The 21,939-nt window shown below is 44.0% G+C and overlaps 1 protein-coding gene across 1 annotated transcript in view; it reads right to left on the bottom strand.

The window, feature by feature from the left end:
* Nucleotides 1-3,571: 3,571 nt before the first annotated feature.
* Nucleotides 3,572-21,939, bottom strand: part of LOC131285195 (kinesin-like protein KIF21B) — a 29,992-nt gene continuing 11,624 nt past the window's right edge. Inside the window, exons 2-13 of the mRNA XM_058314060.1 lie at nucleotides 14,671-14,809; nucleotides 12,720-12,803; nucleotides 12,388-12,624; nucleotides 11,841-12,309; nucleotides 11,558-11,760; nucleotides 9,466-11,459; nucleotides 8,066-8,557; nucleotides 6,495-6,641; nucleotides 5,145-5,286; nucleotides 4,775-5,064; nucleotides 4,066-4,707; nucleotides 3,572-3,767 (exon numbers count right to left, since the gene is read on the bottom strand). Coding sequence (XP_058170043.1) covers nucleotides 3,572-3,767; nucleotides 4,066-4,707; nucleotides 4,775-5,064; nucleotides 5,145-5,286; nucleotides 6,495-6,641; nucleotides 8,066-8,557; nucleotides 9,466-11,459; nucleotides 11,558-11,760; nucleotides 11,841-12,309; nucleotides 12,388-12,624; nucleotides 12,720-12,803; nucleotides 14,671-14,809 — 5,035 coding nt within the window. The remainder of the gene's footprint in view (nucleotides 3,768-4,065; nucleotides 4,708-4,774; nucleotides 5,065-5,144; nucleotides 5,287-6,494; nucleotides 6,642-8,065; nucleotides 8,558-9,465; nucleotides 11,460-11,557; nucleotides 11,761-11,840; nucleotides 12,310-12,387; nucleotides 12,625-12,719; nucleotides 12,804-14,670; nucleotides 14,810-21,939) is intronic.

Genomic DNA, 21,939 nt, shown 5'->3' with positions numbered 1-21,939 from the left:
AACCATGACAAAATGACTCCAGTCGTCAATAAACGTCACGAAATAACGTTCACCATTTGGACCCACTGGTGTAATTGGTCCGCATACATCCGAGTGGATCATTTCCAGTATACGTGTTGAGCGTTTTCCTTCGTATGTTGTAAAAGGTTGACGAGTCTGTTTACTCATTACGCACGTTTCACACACGGTAGTAATTTTATCCGAATCGTCACACTTCACAGAATCTAGGCCTTTCACAAAATTATGTCTAATCAACTTTTCTAGTGTTCGATTATTCACATGACCAAACCTACGATGCCACAAATCAAGGTTTTTCGTGATTCGTCCGCATGCCACCAAAGATTTCTTTTCATTGCATTTTTCACTGACTGCATCCAGTTCATACAGCTGTCCCCGACGCGAACCTGTGGCAACAAGCCTTGTGTCTTTCCATATGCACACTTTTCCATCCTCGAACACTACTTTCATACCTTTCTGTTCAACTTTCAATACCGAGAACAGATTGAAGCGTAGTGCGGGAACAAAAAGAACGTCGTTTACCGTACACGGAATACACACACCATTTACTATTGAAACGAGCCGTATTGTTCCAATGTGCCGAGCTTCGATCGACGCGCCATCTTTTGCAACTGCTATTCTTATAGGAACTGGTAACGGAGACAATGATTCAAAAAGACCTTTGTCTTTCACTAGGTGGTCTGAACACCCCGAATCAATAACCCATTGCACCTTCTCCTGTTTTTCCAATAACTCATTGCTACTGACCAAACTGACGAACGAAACACTGCCGTTGCTTGCCAAATTCGCCTTTGGCTTTCTATTGGGACATTTTGAAAGTTTGTGGCCTTCTTGTTGGCACCCGTAGCACTTGAACATTTTCTTCGTCTTAAACACTTTCTTCGTACTCACAAAAGCCGGTGATCCGCTTTCAACTAAAGCCGGTTCCATACCTGAGCCTCGTTGTTTAATCTCTTCGTCCAATAGACGACATTTTACGAATTCTAGATTCAGGTTCTCTTCGGGCATGGTTTCCAACGCGGTCACTACCGTTGAGTACGCGGATCCAAGAGTCAAAAGTAAGTGGCAAACTACATCCAAGTCCTCGATCACTGCCCCTGTTGCACGGTATTCCCGCACTAAGCGATCAAATACTAGGAAATGATCCTGCAGTGTTCCGCTCTCAAAACGCAATGAGAGCATTCGTCGCTTGAGGTGCATTCGGCTGGCGATACTTTTCCGCTCGAAAATGCGAGACAAAGCGTCCCAAATAGCTTTTGGTGTAGGTTTATCCTGTACATATTCCAGCTGGGAATCGTGTATCCTTGACACCAACAAGCTTTTGCACTTTTTGTCCATTTTAATCCTTTTCTCGCGCGCCATAGCCTTTTCTCTACTTTTCTCTGCTGTATCACCAGGAGCATCACGCAGCTCCTCGATATCCGCCGATTCTGTTTCTACACACGTTAAAAGATCACGCTCTTCCAATAACACACGCATACGGAATTTCCAGGCATTGTAATTAGAGCCATTAAACAATGGGAGCAGAAAACGATCATTTTTCTCATCCTCCATTTTGTTACACTGGGACCATAACCTAAAGTGATATCGTAATGAAAAACACGTGTGGTTTCGTTGGCGGTAGAACACAGAATGAATTCATAATGTATTTCAGTATTGACAAATGTGTCAAACTGACACATAGGGTTTATACACAAAGTTTGTTTCTCCAACAAGTATCAGGTAAGTGTATACAGCAGAGCAGGAAAATATAGCGCACAACAAAGCTTAACAGAGGGTAAGCCATGAATAAATGAGAAAGAAAGATGGATGCAAACGTGAATGGTGATACAAACAGCCAACAAAACGGACAACACGATTAAACAGTAGTTAAAAGTGAGTAGCAAAGACTTACTAATAACATTTCTACTCCATAGTTGAGACCGCTGCTGTGCATGATAGCAGCAATGATAGGAAGTGGTGCCACAACCTGCCACTAATAAATAACGATTGGGCACGTGCATCGCTTAAAAATGTGTAGTTTTTTTTATGCCATGCGGAGGAGCACGTAGATGTGCTATTTTCATTAGTACTTTCATCCTTCTTACGCCCTATGGCTACAGCTTATGGGACAGAAGAAGAATACCACCAGCTGAAGTGTCCACACCAACACCATCATCCAGAGAATTAATTTTGCCCATAACCTTGTGATTGAAGAAATGTACTCATAATCAGTTAAGTGTGTTTTTGATTCCCCAAGCAGAGACAATTACGTAGGTATTAAAATACAGAACGAAACTGTTAATGACCTGTGTTCTGGACGCCGGCACCTCAGTCTGCAAACTCTATTTTGGAACGATCGTTTTCTATCTCTATAGGCCACTCGCAATTCAGTTCTCTATGCAAAACCGTTACCTTTTCACTTGCCGTACCCTGCGTTAGATTTACTTATTTGTTTGACATATTGCTTTTATATTTAATGTTAATTTATGACCTATCTTTTTTCATACATCTACGTTTAACTTGCAATGTATTGGTTAGTTCTACTAAAGCGAACCGCATTACTATAAAACAACAATAAATAAAGGTATCAATCATTGTTATAAGATTGCACCGCATAATGACAATTTACGAAAAGTTAGTGAACCATGAAAGCAGCAACAACACAAATCACAATCACACGAATTATTTGAACAATAAAAATCGTACAAAAGCAATGTAAATTTAGTTTAATTCAGAATGAAGAAAGTGTCATGCTTAGTTTACACGATGCGCAAAACTCTGAAAACCCAGGCGAAAATATCATTTTTTCTGTCACTTTTTTTCGCTTCGTGTAGACGTTCCTATTCGTGAGCCGATGCAGATGTAAGCGCATTCAATGTTGACTAGATTGTTTAATTGTAAAAAAACAGCACAGAGGTATTGAAATCTTATCAACAACCACTGTACATCATCACAAACTACTATTTTCCATCGACCGGCACTCTATACCAGGTGCGCAAATCTATTTTTTACTCGCCGACCGAAAAACAGATTTTCGCTTACTTTGACAGTTGACTGACAAACTGACAGCATTTTACCGCAAACTCACAGCATTTTACCGTTTGCAAAGGTTTCTTTGCGCTTCGTGTAGACCAAGCATCAGTGTCTCTTTTTCATTTGCGCTCCTAGGACAGAGAGAATAATATTCGAATAGAATAAGGTGATGATAATTTAAGCATTTTGCTCTTTGGGTTATTCAGCATCTTATTAACGCTACGTCCAGTCTATAAACTCTAAGTCTTCTCCAATCCCTGGCATCGGTTGAACGCTATTCCTACAGTGCGATGGCAAAAAATCTTTTGTTTGTTTCTTCCACTTAATTACTAGTTTAACCTGTTGATTATTTTTGCTGCGAAAGTAGTAACTTTGTCTGTTAGTTTCTAACTATCCTACTTTCACTGTAAGCCGGCACACACGTTACGACACGTTCGGACCACATTCGCATACTCTGCTTAGGTGTTTTAAAATTTGACATTAAATTGAATTAAATTGAAATCGACGTAGGTCGTGTCCTTCTTTTCCTGTTCCGCATTTAGCGTTTCGCTTTGCAACCAACTCCGCCACCAACACCACCACCACCACCACCACTACTACTGTTAGCACTAGAAGCTGCTGCACCTGCATTGGCAGTGGCGCCACTAGCGGCAACGGACCCCGCACCGGCGGTCGATGCAATAAGTGAGTCCAACTCGGTGGTTACAAACCGCCAGATTCGTACCTCACCGGAACTAGATAATGGACACAAGCGAGCAAGAAAGGGCAGGAAAGGGACGTATGCAAACGAGGGAGCAAGAGAAGAGAAAAAAGAGAAAGAGAAAGAGAAAACCGTCAAACTAACCCGTTGCATCAAATGCACCACAAATCACCGCGTTGATAAAAAAAACAACAAAAAAACCAAGACAACCCGATTTTAAGAACAATATTTCCAAAAAACATAGAACGAAAGTTTAAAAACAAATCCCATTTAAAAAATGAAAATAATAATTGAACACGAATGAAATGGTTACGTTTAAGCGTTATACTCACTTGGACGCGGTAAAGACACGATTCTCACTCGTCACGATATCATTGATCGACTGTTCCGTCTTCATTTCGGCCAGACTGTCGCAAGTTTTAATGTTCCAAAGGCGCACAACGCCACCGCGGCAGCTAGACAGCAGTATATCACCGTAGATAGCCATCCCGGACACCCAGCCCTTGTGGGCGTTGTTGAGCGACTGCTTGAGCTCGCCGTTGCGCAGGTCCCACCTTTTGATGCCGGAATCGCGACTCCCGGAAAACAGCTCCGCATCGACCCCGATCGCATCGTTTGCGACGGCCAACGCCTGCACACCATCGTAGTGGGGCGGTTCTAGATGCAGCAGGGGCTGTACCACACCCCCGCCCGAGTTCACCTCGAACACCTTGACGTAGTGATCCTTCGAGCCGGTTGCCACCAGATCGGTATTGTTCGGACCCTCCCAGGCGGTGAGACACATTACGGCGGCCTGATGTCCACCGGACAGTCGGCCAAGGCAAGCAAACTGACGCAAATCCCAGAAACGCACCTTATCCGAGGCGGCGGTGTAAAGCTTTCCGGACGGACCCATCGTGAGCGCCGTAATGGAACTTTCGCCCGGCACCAGATCCGAGAGGGTGGCGTTCGCTGGCAGGGTTGTGCCGGAAGAACTGCCACAAAAAAAATGAACTATAATAAGATCACGCAATCTTCAATGCGTCTCACTCTCAAACTCACCATAAGGTAATGATAGGACGAATGTTACTGCTTCGTAGATCCCACACCTTGATGAAAGCTCCCGAAGCCGAGAAGAGCAGTTTGTTCGCCTGGTCGTACTCGACGGCTGCTACCGGGCCCAAATGACCGGTCAGACACTGTGGCGTCGAGTTTGAACGCAAATCCCAAACCTTTACCGTCCGATCGGCGGCAGCCGTGAATAGCATCTGATTGCACACCTTAATTGACAGCACGGAATTCGTATGCCCATCGACCACGTGCGTGCAAATCAGCGGAGTTCCAGCTTTGTACTGAAAGTGAATAACAAAAAATATAGAGATATACGTAGTTCGCTAGGTAACTGCTCGCCGGTTGCTAAAACCAATCTTACCCTTGCGTTTAACTCCTTAATGTTTCCCCCGGGAAGCGGATCCTGCGTTCCTGCGCCAAGGCGCGAAAACACATCGCCATCCTCACGTGAGATCCCACGACGGTAGACGGGTGGTGACGTCGGCACATCGTTCGAGTCCTCTCTGCATAGGTGACCCGCATGTTTCCCGATTCCGTACGTTTGGTGTATTCGTTATGGTGCATTTTTGTGTTATTGTTAGCCAGTTTAACATCAAAGAACGCAGCCAAAAGATCACACATCGCGGCACAACATTTAGTAGCGCAGAGTGGAGCAGAGCATTGTGGCAAGATTTTAGGTTAGTGGTCGCACCGCACATGATGGTTTAAAGATGACAAGATGGCAATAACAGGCACGCAATGAAAGTTAAATCCAAAAGAGACAAAAGTCAAACAAGATTAGCTGATATTAATACGACAATCGAACAGCACAAAGCAGCAAACGTTTCCAATTAGATTATTGTTGTTTTAAATGGTTGGTTCCAGGCAGTTTAAGTTGGCGCTTTGGCTTTTAAAATAATACTCTCACTGGCAGCGATGGCTTTGACAATAGTAGACTAATTAAGACACCAAAATGCATTAGTTTATTCAACTATGCCGGTAAAAAATTATGTAGAAATTATTAATTAATGTTTGTTTTAACTTATTCGAATAATATTTGGAACGGAAACTACATTTCAGGTTATTTATTTATCAAATTAAAACTTGTAAATTAAGTTTAATGATTTTAAAATGTAACTGCTATCAAACATGTAACGGGAGATAACACAAACAACTTCACCATAGTCGTAGCAAAATATTTTCTCGGCCTATGATTTACTTTTCTATCCAGATCTTACTCAATATGGTAGAGTTTTATACTTTCAGTATAAGGTTAACGTACTTATGTAGGGGTTAAGACTTCTGGTAGTAGATGGGCAACAAATCAAAACTATTTGACTAAATTGAGCTAGGCGGTTTTTATCGTTATTACACGACGGTGCAAAGAGGTTGACTTCAGCTTATATATGTTTCAACTTCGTAGAAAGCGCTTGAATATCCTTTTTATCGCTTGCCGTAGTAGTAAACTGCCGCGTTCTTAAACTGCTGGTCACTTATCAATCCGCTGAAAGGGCAATAAGTTGGGATTGTGAGAAAACAACGAACGAACAACGCACCACCATCGTTCTTCCTTTGGCTATAACAAATTATACGTTTGTTGGTCTCTTACTCTGAATCGTTTTACGCAAATTCCAATTCACCTTTTACTTTAAAATAAATTCGAACCTCGCCAGAACAGTCCTGGTTTGCATTTGTAGTGAATCGGAGTGCATCAAGAAACAGTCATACTTACATTCCCGGAGACACCTTGCTGGGGAACGGCCTCCGACTGATCCTGGGGGACGATGGAGCTCCGCCGCTCGTTTCGAACGACTTCCGGGAAAGCAGCGGCGATGCAGTGCTATTCTGGCGCGATATGTTCGGGTGTGGCTGTAGCCCTCTGTAAGATTCGGTATGAAGTGTCGATTTAAGATGGTGTTGATGATGAGCGCAAATGTTGAGTAAAAGATGTGTTCGTGTGTGCATCGCCTTTTTGTCGTATAAGAATGTTTTAAATTTCAGATCATTTCATCGCTGTTTCACCAAATCAGTTGCAATAGTATACTAAATAAATGCAACGGTGCTAACCTCAAATCATCTTTATTCAATCCGCAGCGTTCGTGTATAATCATTTTGATACTTTTATACATTTTTTTGTTTTCTGAAAGTCACCCTACAATTACAACCAATCGAATATATTGCTCTTCTCAGATCAACAAACATTCAGTAACTGATGCTAGTTTACCGTCTCAAAACTTTGTCTGCAAATCAGAACTGAGGGTCATTTTTCTGCAATGAAAACAGTCAGCGAAACATTGGCAGTGAGTAAGGCAGGCAGAGGATGTCGGACAAAATATGCCTTCAAGCGACAGCAATAAAAAACACCTCGCAAACACGAACATCATACGCGTCAAAGATCGGTGTTAGATTCGTAAGCGAAAAGAAACCAAATATCATCGCCGTTGGCTAAGCAACAAAGAACTTAGTTAGTTTAACTATATTCCTAATAAACGCTAAACCATCAGGAATCAATCCGGCTAGAGATAGTTTTTTTTGTAGGATACAAACTAATGCATAAAGCTACTTTTTCAGTAGCGTATGGAGCGGAGGGCCGTTGCTGGTGGCTGGCATAGCAGCGACTGCTGGAGGCAGCAGCTGTTCGCCGATGGTGACCAAACTATATTCCACCAGTCGCTTAAACTCTAGAAAGGGCTGTATCGGTAGGAGGCGATACAGCAGATCGACGGTGGCCAGCAGGCGCAGCATAATTTTTCTAAAACAAAAAGAACAGCGAAACGTAACAGCGACGGAGGCATTACAAACACTCAGTGTAGCCCGGAAGGGCCAAATTCGGCAAACGCAGTCATGCATCAAAGAAGGATATTGATCGTATCGATCCAGCAACTGAATTAGGTACTGGTTAATCCATACAAAATGCAAGCATTATTATCATTCCCGAAATTCCAAACATTCTTCCCTTATTATGGTTCCTGTGGGATTTCATCGTAAGCATCGTCAAAAATGGGATCACTTCGGCTCCAGTATGGTACAGTTTCTATTCCTGTTCGTATTATTTCTTGCACATCGCTCCGCAACGTCGTGACGGGGTTTTAATAAACACACAACTATATCATTCTGCTTTCGATATGGACTGGAGCTTCACTTCGTTTGACCTCGTCGATCGTATTGAACTGTCAGAGAAATATGCATTAAAGAATTTCACGCATAACACACACTAAAAGCGTGCACACAGAACAAACTATAAACCAAAGCTGCATGGATGAACACAACAATCAAACGGTGCTTCCGATGTGAACTACTTACTTTAGCGAGCCCGGTGCACTGGGAACACGTGAAAGCGGTACAAACGTTCTGGCGGATGCGGGGGTCGCAACCACCGGCGGTGCGGTCGGAAGCCCGGCATTGGCGGCCGCGACGGGATCCGTCGCCCCACCCAGTATCGTGTACGAGCGGGTCATAATGTCCGAGTGCCGGTCCTGCAGAGAGGGGGGTTGGTGCTTCGTGTCATCGTCATCTGCGGAATCCTCGAGATAAATACAAATACCCACTTTCTCGAGCTTACTGCCGCCCCCGCCTCCGTTGGCATGGTGTGATGAGGCCGCGGTGGTGTTGCGATCGAAGCCACTACCACCACCACCACCACCACCGGGTCCTCCGCCACCACCTTCGTGTCCGGCGGGACCGACGTAGCTGGAGCTGCTGCCGTACAGTAGGTCCTGAATGGTAGCCACCGACGGCACCACAGCGGGATTTCGTCGTTGCCTCGAGGAGTTCCTGTAGGTGACAATGTTATCGCTAAATTGTATCCGAGGGAAAAGGGTCGGTGCCGTCGTATGTCAGCAAGTATGGACAATGTGCAGTGTGTAAAGGAGGAAAGTAAACGGATAAGTAAATAAATAAATCAGGGGAGAAAGAAAATTTACAAATGAAAGCTGTACATCTATCTACCTAATGCCAATCGTAAAATAAGTGTTATATCACTAATAAATTTAAGTGGTTTAGATAGAATGATAAACCGAACACACGCACAGGTAATGAATGACGTTTACGGCCAATAATGAAATACATTAAAGAAATGGTAAATTACAAAGCTATCAACAGTGTGTTACAACTACTCTTTGAAAGTATTTTTGAAAAAACGCTTTGAATAAATTTGTAATTTTTATAAGCAATGTGTTTGCTTTAGTTGTACATTTTAAGCGTTATTATTCGAATAGAAGGTGTATTCCAAGATAAATGGGAGCAAGAAACATAAGTGAATTTTGTTGAATATGTTAGAAGTGGACTGTGTATTTTTTACCATTTCTACTTTTCAAAATTAGTGGATCGCACTTCGAAATTTGTACATAATTAATTCTGTCTTCATGCATCATCAGCTGTAACATTACTTAATTCATTCAGATATAATCTCTTCGTAACCTATATTTATTTGTTCTGTTCGACTGCTGACGAAAAAGAAAAAAAAACGATATAGTAAATAATGGCGAAGTTTAAAAGTCACAAACAAAACACACAACAAATGTTGGATGTTGGTAAATAGTTTACGTTATAAAAACAACCACCAGTAAACCTTTGTAGGAAAAAGGTATATTATTTGCCGCCGCCACCACCATTCCCACACATCACCATACAAACCCATGCAAGCAAGGAAGGTTATACGATTGTTATGAAAATATCGGTTGCCCCGCAATTTTGAAACTTACAGTTCTGTGTGGCTAGTGCTCGGCGATGGACTACGTGTCGTAGAGTCAACAACATGCGGCAGCCGATGCTGCGACGCCGATCCTCCCTGCTGCTGTTCCATCTCGCTGTTTCTTTCAATGCCCAATTGAACGTACGAGTTAGCCGACTGGGCCGAGCTAAAACTGGCATCCGAAGTCGCAGCTGCGGGCTCCTTAACAAGCATGTACTGCAGCAGCTGTTGGTGCATCGACGTGTCCTGCTGTAACTGCATCATCAGAGCCTCCCGCTCGGAAAGCTTCGCTTGCGCTAGACCCGCCTCGCAAACATGCCCAACGGTGACGCCGCACAGTCGCATCAGCAAAAACCGGGCCTCATCGAGCGAGTCAATTTTATCGGTGAGGTTCTGCAACAGGGTGTGCTCGGTAGACAAATCCTTGCCATCCTCCACCTGCAGGATGGTCTCCTGTAATTGCGTAACCGTATCGTGCAAGTAATTCAGGTTGGCGATCATGGTGTCTTCCTCCGAGATCAGATCTTGCAGCGCCTGCGACTCCCCATTGGCATTTTTACGAATACGAACGTTTGCTATTTCGCGGCTCAGCGCGTTCCGCTCCTGGATGACGCGCTCCAGCTCACGCTCGAGTTCCATTACCGTCTGGCGGGCGCGTGCCGCGTTCATGATAGCACGCTGCATTGCTGACCAGTGGGCCTGGAAATGCTTCGTACCGCTAAGCACGACCCGACCGTACGACGTCTTCGGGGCCACCCGCCCGGACGCCTTCAGACTCATCACACCGCGCTGAGACTTCCGAAGATTGGACACCTCCTCCGTTTTGCGCTTCAACACCTGATCTTTGGCAGCACCCTGCGCCTGCAGTGATTTGATCATGTTAACCTGTTTCCGGCTTTCCTTCCGCAGCTGAGCGATTTCACGGGTCTTCCGACTGTCTTGCTCCTTGTGGCGATTATTTTCTTCCGATATCTTTTTCATGAGACGCGTTTTAACTTGCTTCAGTTCGGTCAACTCCTGCCGGAGCGTTTTTATTCGAGCATCTTGTGTTTGCATCGTCCGCTGCATGCGCAAGTGCTCCTTGTTGGCGGACTGCATTTGATTCAGCTGACGCTTCAACTCGGCCAGCTTCCGCTCGTAGTCCTCTTTGACTCGCCGAATCGCGTTGTCGTTTGTCGAGGCATTTGCTGATGTTCTGTTGTTACCGGTACCACCACCATGCGCCATGTTTGCCAATATTTGATCCCGCTCACGTTCCGTAACGGTGATTCTTTCCTTCATCATGTTTAGCTGTTTCTCATACTGTTGGCGCATGATCAGCATGCGCTGCTGGGATTCTTCCAACCGCTCGATGAGTTGCATTTTCAACTCAATGCCAGTGTTGACGTCACACATCTCCGCCCGCAACTCGTCTGTCTTGTCATCAGACTCGGTGTCCGACTCACTGTCCGAATCCTGTTCCAGGCACGCACTGCTCGGATCATTTTCCAGCCCCGGCAGCGACCGGGTCATGTGCGATTCCTGTTCTCGTTCCAGCTCGCGCTTAAACATGTTGATTATCTTCTCCTTGTTGTCCTCAATGAAGGGGGTAACGTCCTTGCCCAGCTTGGACTGGGAAGCCTTAACGAGCTTCAACTGTTTGAACATTTGTTCGGACTCGATCAGCTTGGCCTTCAATTTTTCGATTTCACTGATATAACCGTGTATGAGCCCTTCCATTCCCGTATCTTTTCCACCCTCGTTGCCGAAAGCGGTTATCGGGTCGCCGGAGCCATGCGTATCCGACTCGGTGGCACTTGCTTCGCCACCGTTACTGCCAAGCCGCATTTGAGCGAGCGCCTGCTCCGACTGCATGCGTGCGTTCTGGCTCGTCAGAGCATCGATTGTTTCCTGCATCGCACGCACGCGCTGCCGTAATCTTTCATTGTCCTGCATAAGGATGGCATTTTCCAGTGAGACATCGGATATAGTTTCATTGCCCTCTGCATCGACGCTCCGTTTGCCCTGAAACAAGACGAAAATTAAAATTGGTTAAAAAGGATTTAGATAATATAGTAAAAATACATGGCACAGGGGTCTAGGTCTTCTAACTACAAGCATACCTGTTTGTAATCGAGGATCTCTCGCTGCAAACTAGCAATCTCTCGGCGCAGCAAGGAAATAGTTCGCGAGCTTTGATCCTGATTAATTTGCACTTTGTTTTTGATGTTTCGCGCCCGGTTTGCGTACTTGAGCGTGTTGAGCGTCTCCATGAAGTCCCGATCGCTTGGCGAAACGCAGGCTATCATTATGGTTTGGCTATTACCTGAGCAAAAACGAAAAAAGAAACGTGCGCATCACGTGTAAAATCGGTTTTGTTCAACAATGCATTCTCTCGAACCCTACCTCCGAGCGAATCCTGCAGCAATCGGGTCAGTTTCGAGTCCCGGTACGGCACGTGGGACACCTTCTTCGTCTTATCACCTAGGGCAGATATCACATTTCCTAACGCTAACAGGCCGCAGTTGATGGAGATTCCTTCGCGGGCCCGTTCGCCCGTCGCTCCCGTGCGCTTCAATCGCTCCGAGCCAGCCAGATCGACGAAGTGAAATTTGGACGTGAGCGTCTCCGTATCGCCGTCCACGTTGCCGCACTGCTCCGGTGTCATGACCCGCTGCCTCCGGATGAGGATGGTAAACAGTGCGTGGCTGCGGGACGATTGTTCGTTCATCTGCGTGGAGGCTGTCGTACGGGCGAGGGCACCTTGCTGCAAGCAGTTTAGCGCTTCCTGTGGCCCCGTGAGGGGCTTTAATGTTGCGCCCGCAACCGAAATACCACCGGTAGTATCTTCGAATATTTTAAACCCTCGACCATCCTGCGTAGTTTAAAGATGTAATGAAAACTTGTGCTACGTTGCTTCTGCTCAACGCAGTTTTCCCTATGCACGACATACCTTATTGTATGGATCTAGCAAATCTATAATCTCTTCATTGTAGAGCTCCATAAACTGAGCTGCCACACTGAATGTTACCGCTCCGAGATAAGTACCATCCTCATCGTATGGGTTTTCCTGAAGCTGGGAGATGCCTTCGAAGAGATGCCTCACCGCCCTTGGAATGATCCCTTCCTGAGCGTCCGGTAGTGACCGTTCGAATCCAGTGCCCATCGTGTATGTTTTTCCAGATCCAGTCTAAAGGGGAAAACGTTGGGAAGAGTTTGACAATTCAATCAATGGTAAAATTGAATTATAGAAAGGTGGTCATAAGAATTCAGAGTACTACTCACCTGACCGTAAGCCAACACCGTCGCATTGAAACCCTTCAATGCGCCATCTACTAGCTTTTCAATGCATTTGTTGTACACCGAGACCTGCAAAAAAAAAAATTAACAAATGAAGAGTTTCTGATCCATCCGATGTAGTTTTAAAGTATGCATAATTATCATGCCTATGAAATGTTTCGTTCTATCTCCATAACCATGGTAGGTTATTTGCAGGGAAAAAAATAATACGTTGCCACCATTTCACAGTTCTTTTAGACAAATGAAACAAGTACGGCAACTGTAAAAGATTGCTCCGTACGACGTATCCTGCAAGTAAGTGTGCAGTCATTCCAAACAAAATGCATGTACCGAAATGGAAGGGTACAAAAAGTTGAAAGAAAAACGACTACTTAAAGAATATTTTGTAATCATTTGTCTGTGTTTACATTTTTTACAAGGTACAAACGGTTCGTACACAAAAGCACAAGCTCCAGTCTACGTTCCGTACAAATGGAACCTGACAATCTCCACGCTCCACATTACACCGGCAATATGGTAATGTACATGTACATTCTGCAGCAAGTAAAATCGAATGCTTGCAAAATGAAACGGTATATCCTTCCTTGTGTGGGAACGCTCGAATAAATAAACCCGCTGGCCAGCGAAAAGCCTAGCAAGCAGACATTCGAAAAGAAAACCCTTTTTTGACATCCATCCCATTCATCTACGCGTTTCAACCAACTGATGCATTCAGGCTGTCGTCTTCGGGTAGTGTCATGCTGAATTTCCGAGATATAGATATTCCCTCGGCATGAGAACATAAAGAGGAAGCTGCTTTTCCAGTCGGTAGCCTATAGGCTAGACCTCATAACACGCGAGTTTGCTGCCGCGGTGCTACGATGTGATGCAGCACAGCACAAGCCTGACGAACAGTTATTCTTAGCTCATAAGGCAAATGGAGACGTATCCATCACACGAGAGAAAGCCAGCTTTAGGAGGAAAATCGTACTACACTTTTGGTTGCGATGCATCGCGCTTTAAGTATCACATATCTCACACATTCGGGCCAGTCACGTAAACGTGACTGTTATCGAGCGCCGGATGTCATTTGTTTGTGGCTTCAGCACTCCATGCTTTCAGTAGCCACCTTCACCATTCGAGGGAATAAAAAGTCTACCAAATAAGGCCAGGAGCCTGCCGTTGTTAGTAGATACAAAATACGGCACATATTCGTCTATTTATTTTGAAGAAGACTCCTGACAATTTTTCTCTGAACGTATCAAAAGATTTGATGTTGACAGGTTTCCTGATATCGCACAAGCAACGTGCAAACATTATGTTTCTATTAGTTGTTCTTATTACAACAAATTCTGCGATATCAGGGAAATATGATTTATATTTTGAACTAGCGTAAATAAATATTGTCTAAACCATTCCCACTTTTTATGTCCGATATTGAGCCAAAAAAAGGAAACGCTAGGAAAACCCTTGATAGATAATACTTCATCAGGTCATCAATCAGCTTGTTACATGAGTTAAAATGGATGTATTTTCCGTTCGCTGCTGCCAGTATCTTAACATACTAAACGAGCGCCAATCGATCTCTGTATCAACGTTATGCTTCATTCCGCTATCGAAAAACTTAAACTGCGCATATTGTTTCAACGATAGCCAGATATAGGAACACGATAACATGCTATTATTGCATGTTGAAGGAAAGGAAAGTGACCAACAAAAACTCATACCGACTTTGCGTAACAGAAGGCGAAGAATCAGCTGTAAGATGGATTTTGTAAACATATTCTACCGTTCTGCCGCCGCAATATTATTCAAGGTATCAACTGAAACAGAGGATGGATATGCCATGTCCCCCGTATCAACAGCTGAAGGCAACCTTTAGGGCTCGGCCTATCGGCAATATTGTTCTACACATCGCACCCTACCTCCGCATATCGCAATTCACGTTCGCACTTACCTGTGTGGTGTCCATATCAAAAACATAGTCAAAGGTAAAGGCCTTATCTGATCCGAGGGTAACCTGTGGCTCGTCAGGCTCGACCCGGGTGCACACCCGGCAGAAGTCGATAAGCTCACGCGGTATCTGTGGACGAATTCTGAAACGAACGGAGAAACAAAAAAACAAATTGAAAATCCATGTAATACATATTGGGACACATGTAATATGTAATGCACGCATATGAAATTGAACTCTGCTAAGAATAGCTCCGTAACCGATTAACGGATAATGTAGAAAGAATTGAACATCCTTCTGAGGAGGGTCAGTGATATTTTAGGCATCCGGATACCAAAACATTGCATTCACGACTCTTTTGTGTTCTGGAAGAAGTACGTTCACATTGAGTCCCCCCCTTTAGAATGGGGAGACGGTAGCACAAGTATCGTTGAGTTTCTAAAATTATAAATTATTACAAAAGCTGCTACAACAAGTTAGAAACTCCCGGTTGATGAAATGAAATTATATAGCGTCTGTATGCTAATTAATTGAATAATCGATTCTAGTCATTGCAGTGGAAAAAGCCAGAGTCTATCAGCAACGGGAACTGGTTTGCATTTGTCTATCGTGCTTTCGTACACTCTGCTAAATCAAACCGTGAGGTGTTTGACTTTGACTCATAATAAGGGAATACCCAGTGTGACCAGGAACGTTTAATTCATATGCACATTTTTATATCAAGTTGCTTATAGGAAGCATGAAAGGCATCATTTCTCTTCGTTGGACTTTTCCTTGTCCATTCATACACCATGGATTAAATATGGATCTCTTTTTTGTCACACATGTTGCAGACCTTTGTTACGTTCTCTGTACGATTAAGAAGTACACGACTATTCCTAATCGCGTTAACCGTTTGTAAGTGTTTCTTTTTTCTTCCTCTATCATTCTTAGGGCTAACGCTGATGCACTGTGTTGTGTGCAACCATGTCTTCGGCTAGAGTCGCTGTGGTTAGTACGCCGCCCTGGAGCACCGTAAAGTTCGCGCTGGACCAAGGTTTGCTAAGCGGCTTCGAAGTGTACCGGTCACTGGCTGGTCAATTGAGGTTAGGTGGTACAAGTTTAGCTCGCGGCACAAAAGAACAGACAGCTTGTCGGCGGACGGCATTAATGCGGTATCGGAAGGCAAAAAAAGGCAATGCAGGAAACCCCATTTCCATCAGACCAGACAAACTGCCCAGAGGGGGCGCGATACTAACGACCCAGTACCGGTGGACTTGTTTTAGACTGCCAACGTCTTTTACTATCGGTGGGTAGAGTATGATTGATACGAGAAATTCCTTCCGTAGGCATGTCTGTACCCAGCCCTCATACTGCAGTCACAATTTGATGGATGACGTTTGGACAAGACACATTTAAATGTGTTTACAGAGCATATATGTTTGCATGGAGCATTCAAATTTTGCACTCTCTTAGCAAAGGCAAGCAGTACTGCTTGACTTTCATAGGCAAAGATGCTAATTCCATATAAAGGTATATGTAACTGCAGCATTCTCCTTTAGTTCATCTATTATGTAGATGAACACTCTCTGCCACGAACACCGCCCCATTAACCGGAAACTATTAAAAGCTCATAATCAACCTCAATCACGCAGGCAGTTTCATATAAAAATGATCTTTACGTGATTGGTCGGACGAGAGAAGTTCAATTCAATCCAGCGCCGTGTTCCCCGGATGGACACATTTGGCTGCTGACTTGAAAACAAAAAGGCCACCACGAAACGGGTTTGCCATAATCGGAAGGATATTTATTTGTATTCTCTTGAGGATCTTTTAAACATACTGAGCGGGCACGAGTTCTAGGGAAAACGATATCAGCAGTGACTTTTAATTTGAAGAATGAAAACTTCATTCCTTGAAGGCGCTTGCTGTAAACGCAGCAAAAGCGGTCTGGGAAGGAAACTTAAAACTTGGACACCTTTAGCTGATTAAGTGGAAGCCGTAGAGGTTTGCGCATTTTTGATCACACGTGTCGTGCTAAATTTGTACCGATCTCGTTTCGCTCTGTTCTTCTCTACTTTTTTCCTCACCGCACGCCATTTTCCGACTGGCTGAACACGACCAGACCCCAGAGTGTGTGGTGTCAAGTTACCGCTGCATTGACCGAAAGGTTTGGGGGACAAAGTTTTTTTTTGTATTATGGAAACGAGACATTCCTGGAAGCATGAGGAAGTTGAGCGCCGCTTTTCAGCCATTTCTTGGAGTTTTATGATAATGGCAATTGCGACACGTCTCGCACGTTTCGAAACATCGCAAACAGCCTTACCATGTGAAACCCACTTCCAGCCAAAAGAAACCATGTAATACTTTATTACATTCTGCAGGAACAGTCGTAAGAGTCTCCCACGGCAACGAAGCCACCGCCGGCGGACAACTGCGCCGGTATGCAGTTTTTCGTTTTTCCATACTTGTTTCTCCATTAATCAACCATCCAGCGCCATCGGTGCAGAACTTCCATCTAATCGGTCTGCCACCACAATGCACCGGACACCCCAGCGCTTGAAATCGGAATCGGACACTACGGTGCCGCAATACCTTTTCGGGAATTTCGCACAGGAAGCGCGACCTGCTGACGGTTCCTCAACCGAAAGGGATAGGAATCTGCATACCAATAGTACTTGGCGGCATTACTTTGTTGGCATTCTCAACAATGACATCACCACCGTCGTCTCATTAGCATACCGGAATCCCGGGCTAATGTTGTCGGTTAGTTATTTGAGTACAGATATACTCTGTGTCCCTTGATGTATCGACAGGGAGTACCATCATTGAAGAATTAAGCAATATGCAAATTCCAAAAATAAACGATGTATAAGATTCAAAAATTATTTTTGTGGCGTTTCTTGTACTCAAATTCCGTTATAAGTGGTTAGTAGAAAATTAAGTTGGTCAAACATGGAAAGGGTTTAAATCGAAGATAACGACAATGAAGCATGTTTCGTCTATCATCTTGTAACGATAATGCACCTGAGGGAAGCGAGCTACGTCGGATGGAGTTGAACGTACGTGTAATGCATATAAGATGGTAACAATGTGCTAAAAGAAGAGCAACTATCCGTCTAGACATGGGATTCGTGACGCAAACTTTCTTGCACACCGCTTTAAAATCTGTTACGGCAGATTACTGGATTTTCTGGTTTTCTTCATCCAACATTCAGACGATTTAGCACCACAAACTGTCATAAAAAATTTAACGGACCGCAGTGTAGAAATAACATTAACGCCTGTGACCAAGGCAAAGTATTAAGCTGATTCAGAAATATCCAACCTGAAAAAATCATTTGAGCATGATTGCTCAACCATTACAAAGAACGCACATCCGTTTCTTGCGCTGATCGAACTTTGAAAGGCAAAAATTCCATACAAACAAACAGTTATGAGTCAACTAGGTTTGTATAAGTCACAGCCACAGCTTCTAACCATAATCATTGTCCCATTAGGCCACACGCTTTCGAGTCTTGTATCAGCGCGAACTACGTAAAACAAACGAGGACTCGGTTATAGATAAGGTGTTTTATCGCCACGTCGATAGCGAACAAAAAAAAGTTAAATGAATTGTATCGGCCATTGTAATCTTGACCCATATGCTATGCTAGCATACACGGCCGAAACTGTCCGTTTAGTGATTCTATAATGATCAAGAAAAAAAAGAGAGACATCTTGTATGATAGCATATATAGATAAGTTTAAAAGGAAGACCTTAAACTGGGGTAGCATAACTCACAAACTTTGTTTGGTAGCTTAAAAGCGTAAAACAAAGAAAAACGCATGTAAATAACTCATTTCTCGCCTGGTGTAAGTATTTTATTTAAACCTCAAAAGTAATCCACCATTGGAAGCTAATTAGATACCACACATGATTATATTTACTTATTTGGTACCGCTCCGTCCTAGTTTTTGCTTTGACGTAATTTGCTTTTCCTACAAACCCGCTCGAAATGGATGGTATTTCAATTAATTATCATGTACCTGTTACCTCAAACCGTTGCCGCTACCATGATGGAATTACCGGTGTGTGTCAATCCTCCATATTCCATACACGTGCGCGCCTTAGCTATGCACCTCACGATATTACCAACTACCACAAGTGCACCAACAAACTAGAAAGTACACCTTAAGTAATCGATCCCACCTGAGCACAATGTCAAGGTTACGATGCGCTAAATTGTGTCTGCTCGCACTTCTTCTACATCAGTTCAGAGCATGATGGGCAAAAGCGAGCAACATGTCCTATGGTCATACATATATCGACACAAGTGGTTCCTGTCATCTGGCGTAGAGTTAGAAAGGTGGAAACCTTCTACAAAGGAAGAAGATAATGTTAGTCACAACGACCTTACAAGCACCAGGAAGTTGGTAGGCTGGCTGTGGGAGAGAAAATATATTCTATTTTTGTTTGCTTCCGGGGGGCTCAGGTTTCTTCGTTCGTTAGCCATTCGCACAACCCGGGGGTGCACAAAGTTCCACCCTTAAGGCTTACGACCGACCGTAACTCATCAAAGGAAAGTCATATTTGCATTCGTTTTAGAGTGTGCAATTTTTTGTGTGTTTGCATTGCCCGTCTATTCGCTTCCAAGTGTATAAAATAATTCTCACGTCTCGCGGGGAGTTTCACCTTTTCCGCCTGTTACCCACGCGATCGATGACTGGACAAACGGCCGGGAACTGCCCGTTCCACTCCCTCCTAACCCCGGGTTTGGGAAGGCGCATGTCAAACATGGAAATTTGTACCGATGAATTATGCATTGAAGCTGGTACACGCATAAGTGCACCTCTCGTCTCCGGTGGCAAAGCTGGTATCCCGTGGATAATACACGCCTTTCTCTTGCATGCATCCGAACGCCTCCCGAGGCGCCTCCCCACACGGGTTGAACTTTGCTTCAGTGCATTCACCAAATTAACGACACACCGTTCACCACACGGTGTGAACCACCAAAGGCTCATTTTCTTGCCGTTCTCTAAGTTATACTTAGGTGGAACCATTTTCCCAAAAGACAAAAAAAAACCCTCAACCTTCCCCGATCGTGGCGCGCTGGGATAGAGATAACGGATTATGTTTTTTAAACCCAGCTCCAGTTGCTCTTCCTCTCCCGCTTCAACACCCGTTGAAATTCAAAGCGTGATTCAAAAACCCGTGCACGACACACATTCGTTACGCCGGTGGACCTCTCATCCCCGGCATGTCATGTGCGCGCACAGCCGAAAACTCAACGGGCGATGGATTAATTAATTGGGCGTGCAACATAATTTGATGAACATTTTTACCACGCTTACTAGCTTTTGTTCTACCGTCGGAAGACACGAGTGCTCGCACGGCGGGAAGACGATGAAAATCATCACCTTCCCAATTTGAACCGGGCGTTGCTATAGAGACCTGCTTCCCACCCCGGTGGGGCCGTTCATTCATTCATTCGAGGAGCTTCCGTGTCGTTGAACCTAAACTGGAGCGGAGGCTCCCCTGGGTGGAATATTTCGGGTGGAATTACTGGTGCACCACACCTTTCGCATCATTTTCCCATTCGGTGAACTTATTTTCTACTGGACGATAAGATCGTTACAGTCTTATGCTAAGCAATCACGCAGGTGAGGGGTTAAGACCAATAGTTGGTCTCTCCCGGCAAACTGATGAAGCTAATAAATGAAATCACAACGAGTAGAAATGCGCTTCGCCCTAATTACCGATCGTAAATGGAACATTCGTTTCTCATCCCGGCCGATTTTACCGTTTAAGAATAAATTTGAAACGTACTTAGGCATCAATTGGATCAACATAAATTGTTTACTGCCATTTCCAACAAATCAACTTGCAATATAATTTTAAAATCAAAATTATGAACTCACATGAATTTAAAATATTTTATTACTTCCGTTTTGTTAGTTTATTGCCCTGCTGTTGAATCAGTTTTCCCTCGTATGCGGATAGTAACTAATTAGTGTCGTTTCTCATCATAAAATATTTCTGTACGGTTTTACGTCAAAAACGTGATAAAACAAATTGAGGATGAAATCATGTAAGATTTATAAGGTATATTCAGTACCCTCATCCGATATAAACATGCACCGGCTTATAAGGGAAGAAATTCTGGTTAAAGTTTTAAAAAAGAGGCAAAACACTGAAAAAATGCAAAACTTTTTCCCTATGACTAAACTAACTCTTCACTATGACTAACTAAATGAACTCAAGATATTCTGATTAAGTAACGCACACATTTTCGATAATGTTTTTTAGGTACATGATACAATGTTGAAATGTGGAGTGTGATAATTCTTTTTCCATTTGAGGGATGTATGTATATTACCTCGCCCTACTCTAAGGATGTTTTTTCGAACTTATTCTCTCTCAGCACAACTCTTTCCAGTAAATGAAAAAATGTTTGTATGCTGTGAAAAAAATACTTTAAAAGCCCTATTAAAATAGATTAAATGTTCCATGATGGTTTAATTTAAAAAAAACGAAGGGCCAAGTATTCCGAAGGGTTGTATAATCTATGGATCAACCTACATAACGCTAATTCACATCAACACGTTCATATAGCAATTACAAAGGAGAATAGATACATTTACAACTGTGGGTGAGAAGATATCCCACCCGAAATTCCTCTCGACAGGCAATCAGCCTAAGCTGACACAACTCTTTCCCTCGCCAAAGGGTAAAATGTATTCAATGGGCGAAGTAACATAAAAAAACCAACATAAAAAGAAGGTTAATAACTGCACGCATCGCGTAGGTGGCATACTACTTCCCGGAGCGCCATAACATAACTCATCAAACCTCCCATAATGTGTGTGCCGGGGGGCGCACACACATGGTTCCATCGTGAGAGCAAAAGATGTGGGTAAAAAATCATCCCTTCACTCCTTCTGCGCTCGCCGTATGCGGTTTACTCGAGCCACCAAGATGAACGGCAGAGAAAAAAAGTTATCCAAAGAAGCACGAACTCGAGCTCATGAATGAATGAAAACGGCCCCGCCGAAGAAGAACTCTACGCAACGATCAATTTCCACGCTTGCACCAGCAAAAGTCGGCCGTACAAAAACTGGTCGTCCTTGACCAAACCATACCTCGACCGACATGCACCGACTGCCCAACAGCACCCGAGGTAGAGATCCAACTCGAAGCACACACCTATCCTCGATGCCGTACCGTGGACTTTTAGTATGGAGTCAAAAACAGCTGAGCTCGGGGTTATGAAGAATGTACGGTAGGAGTGGCGAGAATGGCGCCAACGGAGT

This window comes from Anopheles ziemanni, chromosome 2, assembly GCF_943734765.1.
Source record: "Anopheles ziemanni chromosome 2, idAnoZiCoDA_A2_x.2, whole genome shotgun sequence".
Classification (NCBI taxonomy): domain Eukaryota; kingdom Metazoa; phylum Arthropoda; class Insecta; order Diptera; family Culicidae; genus Anopheles; species Anopheles ziemanni.
Note: the sequence above shows the minus strand (reverse complement) of the source record. Positions and strands in the feature narration are given on the sequence as shown.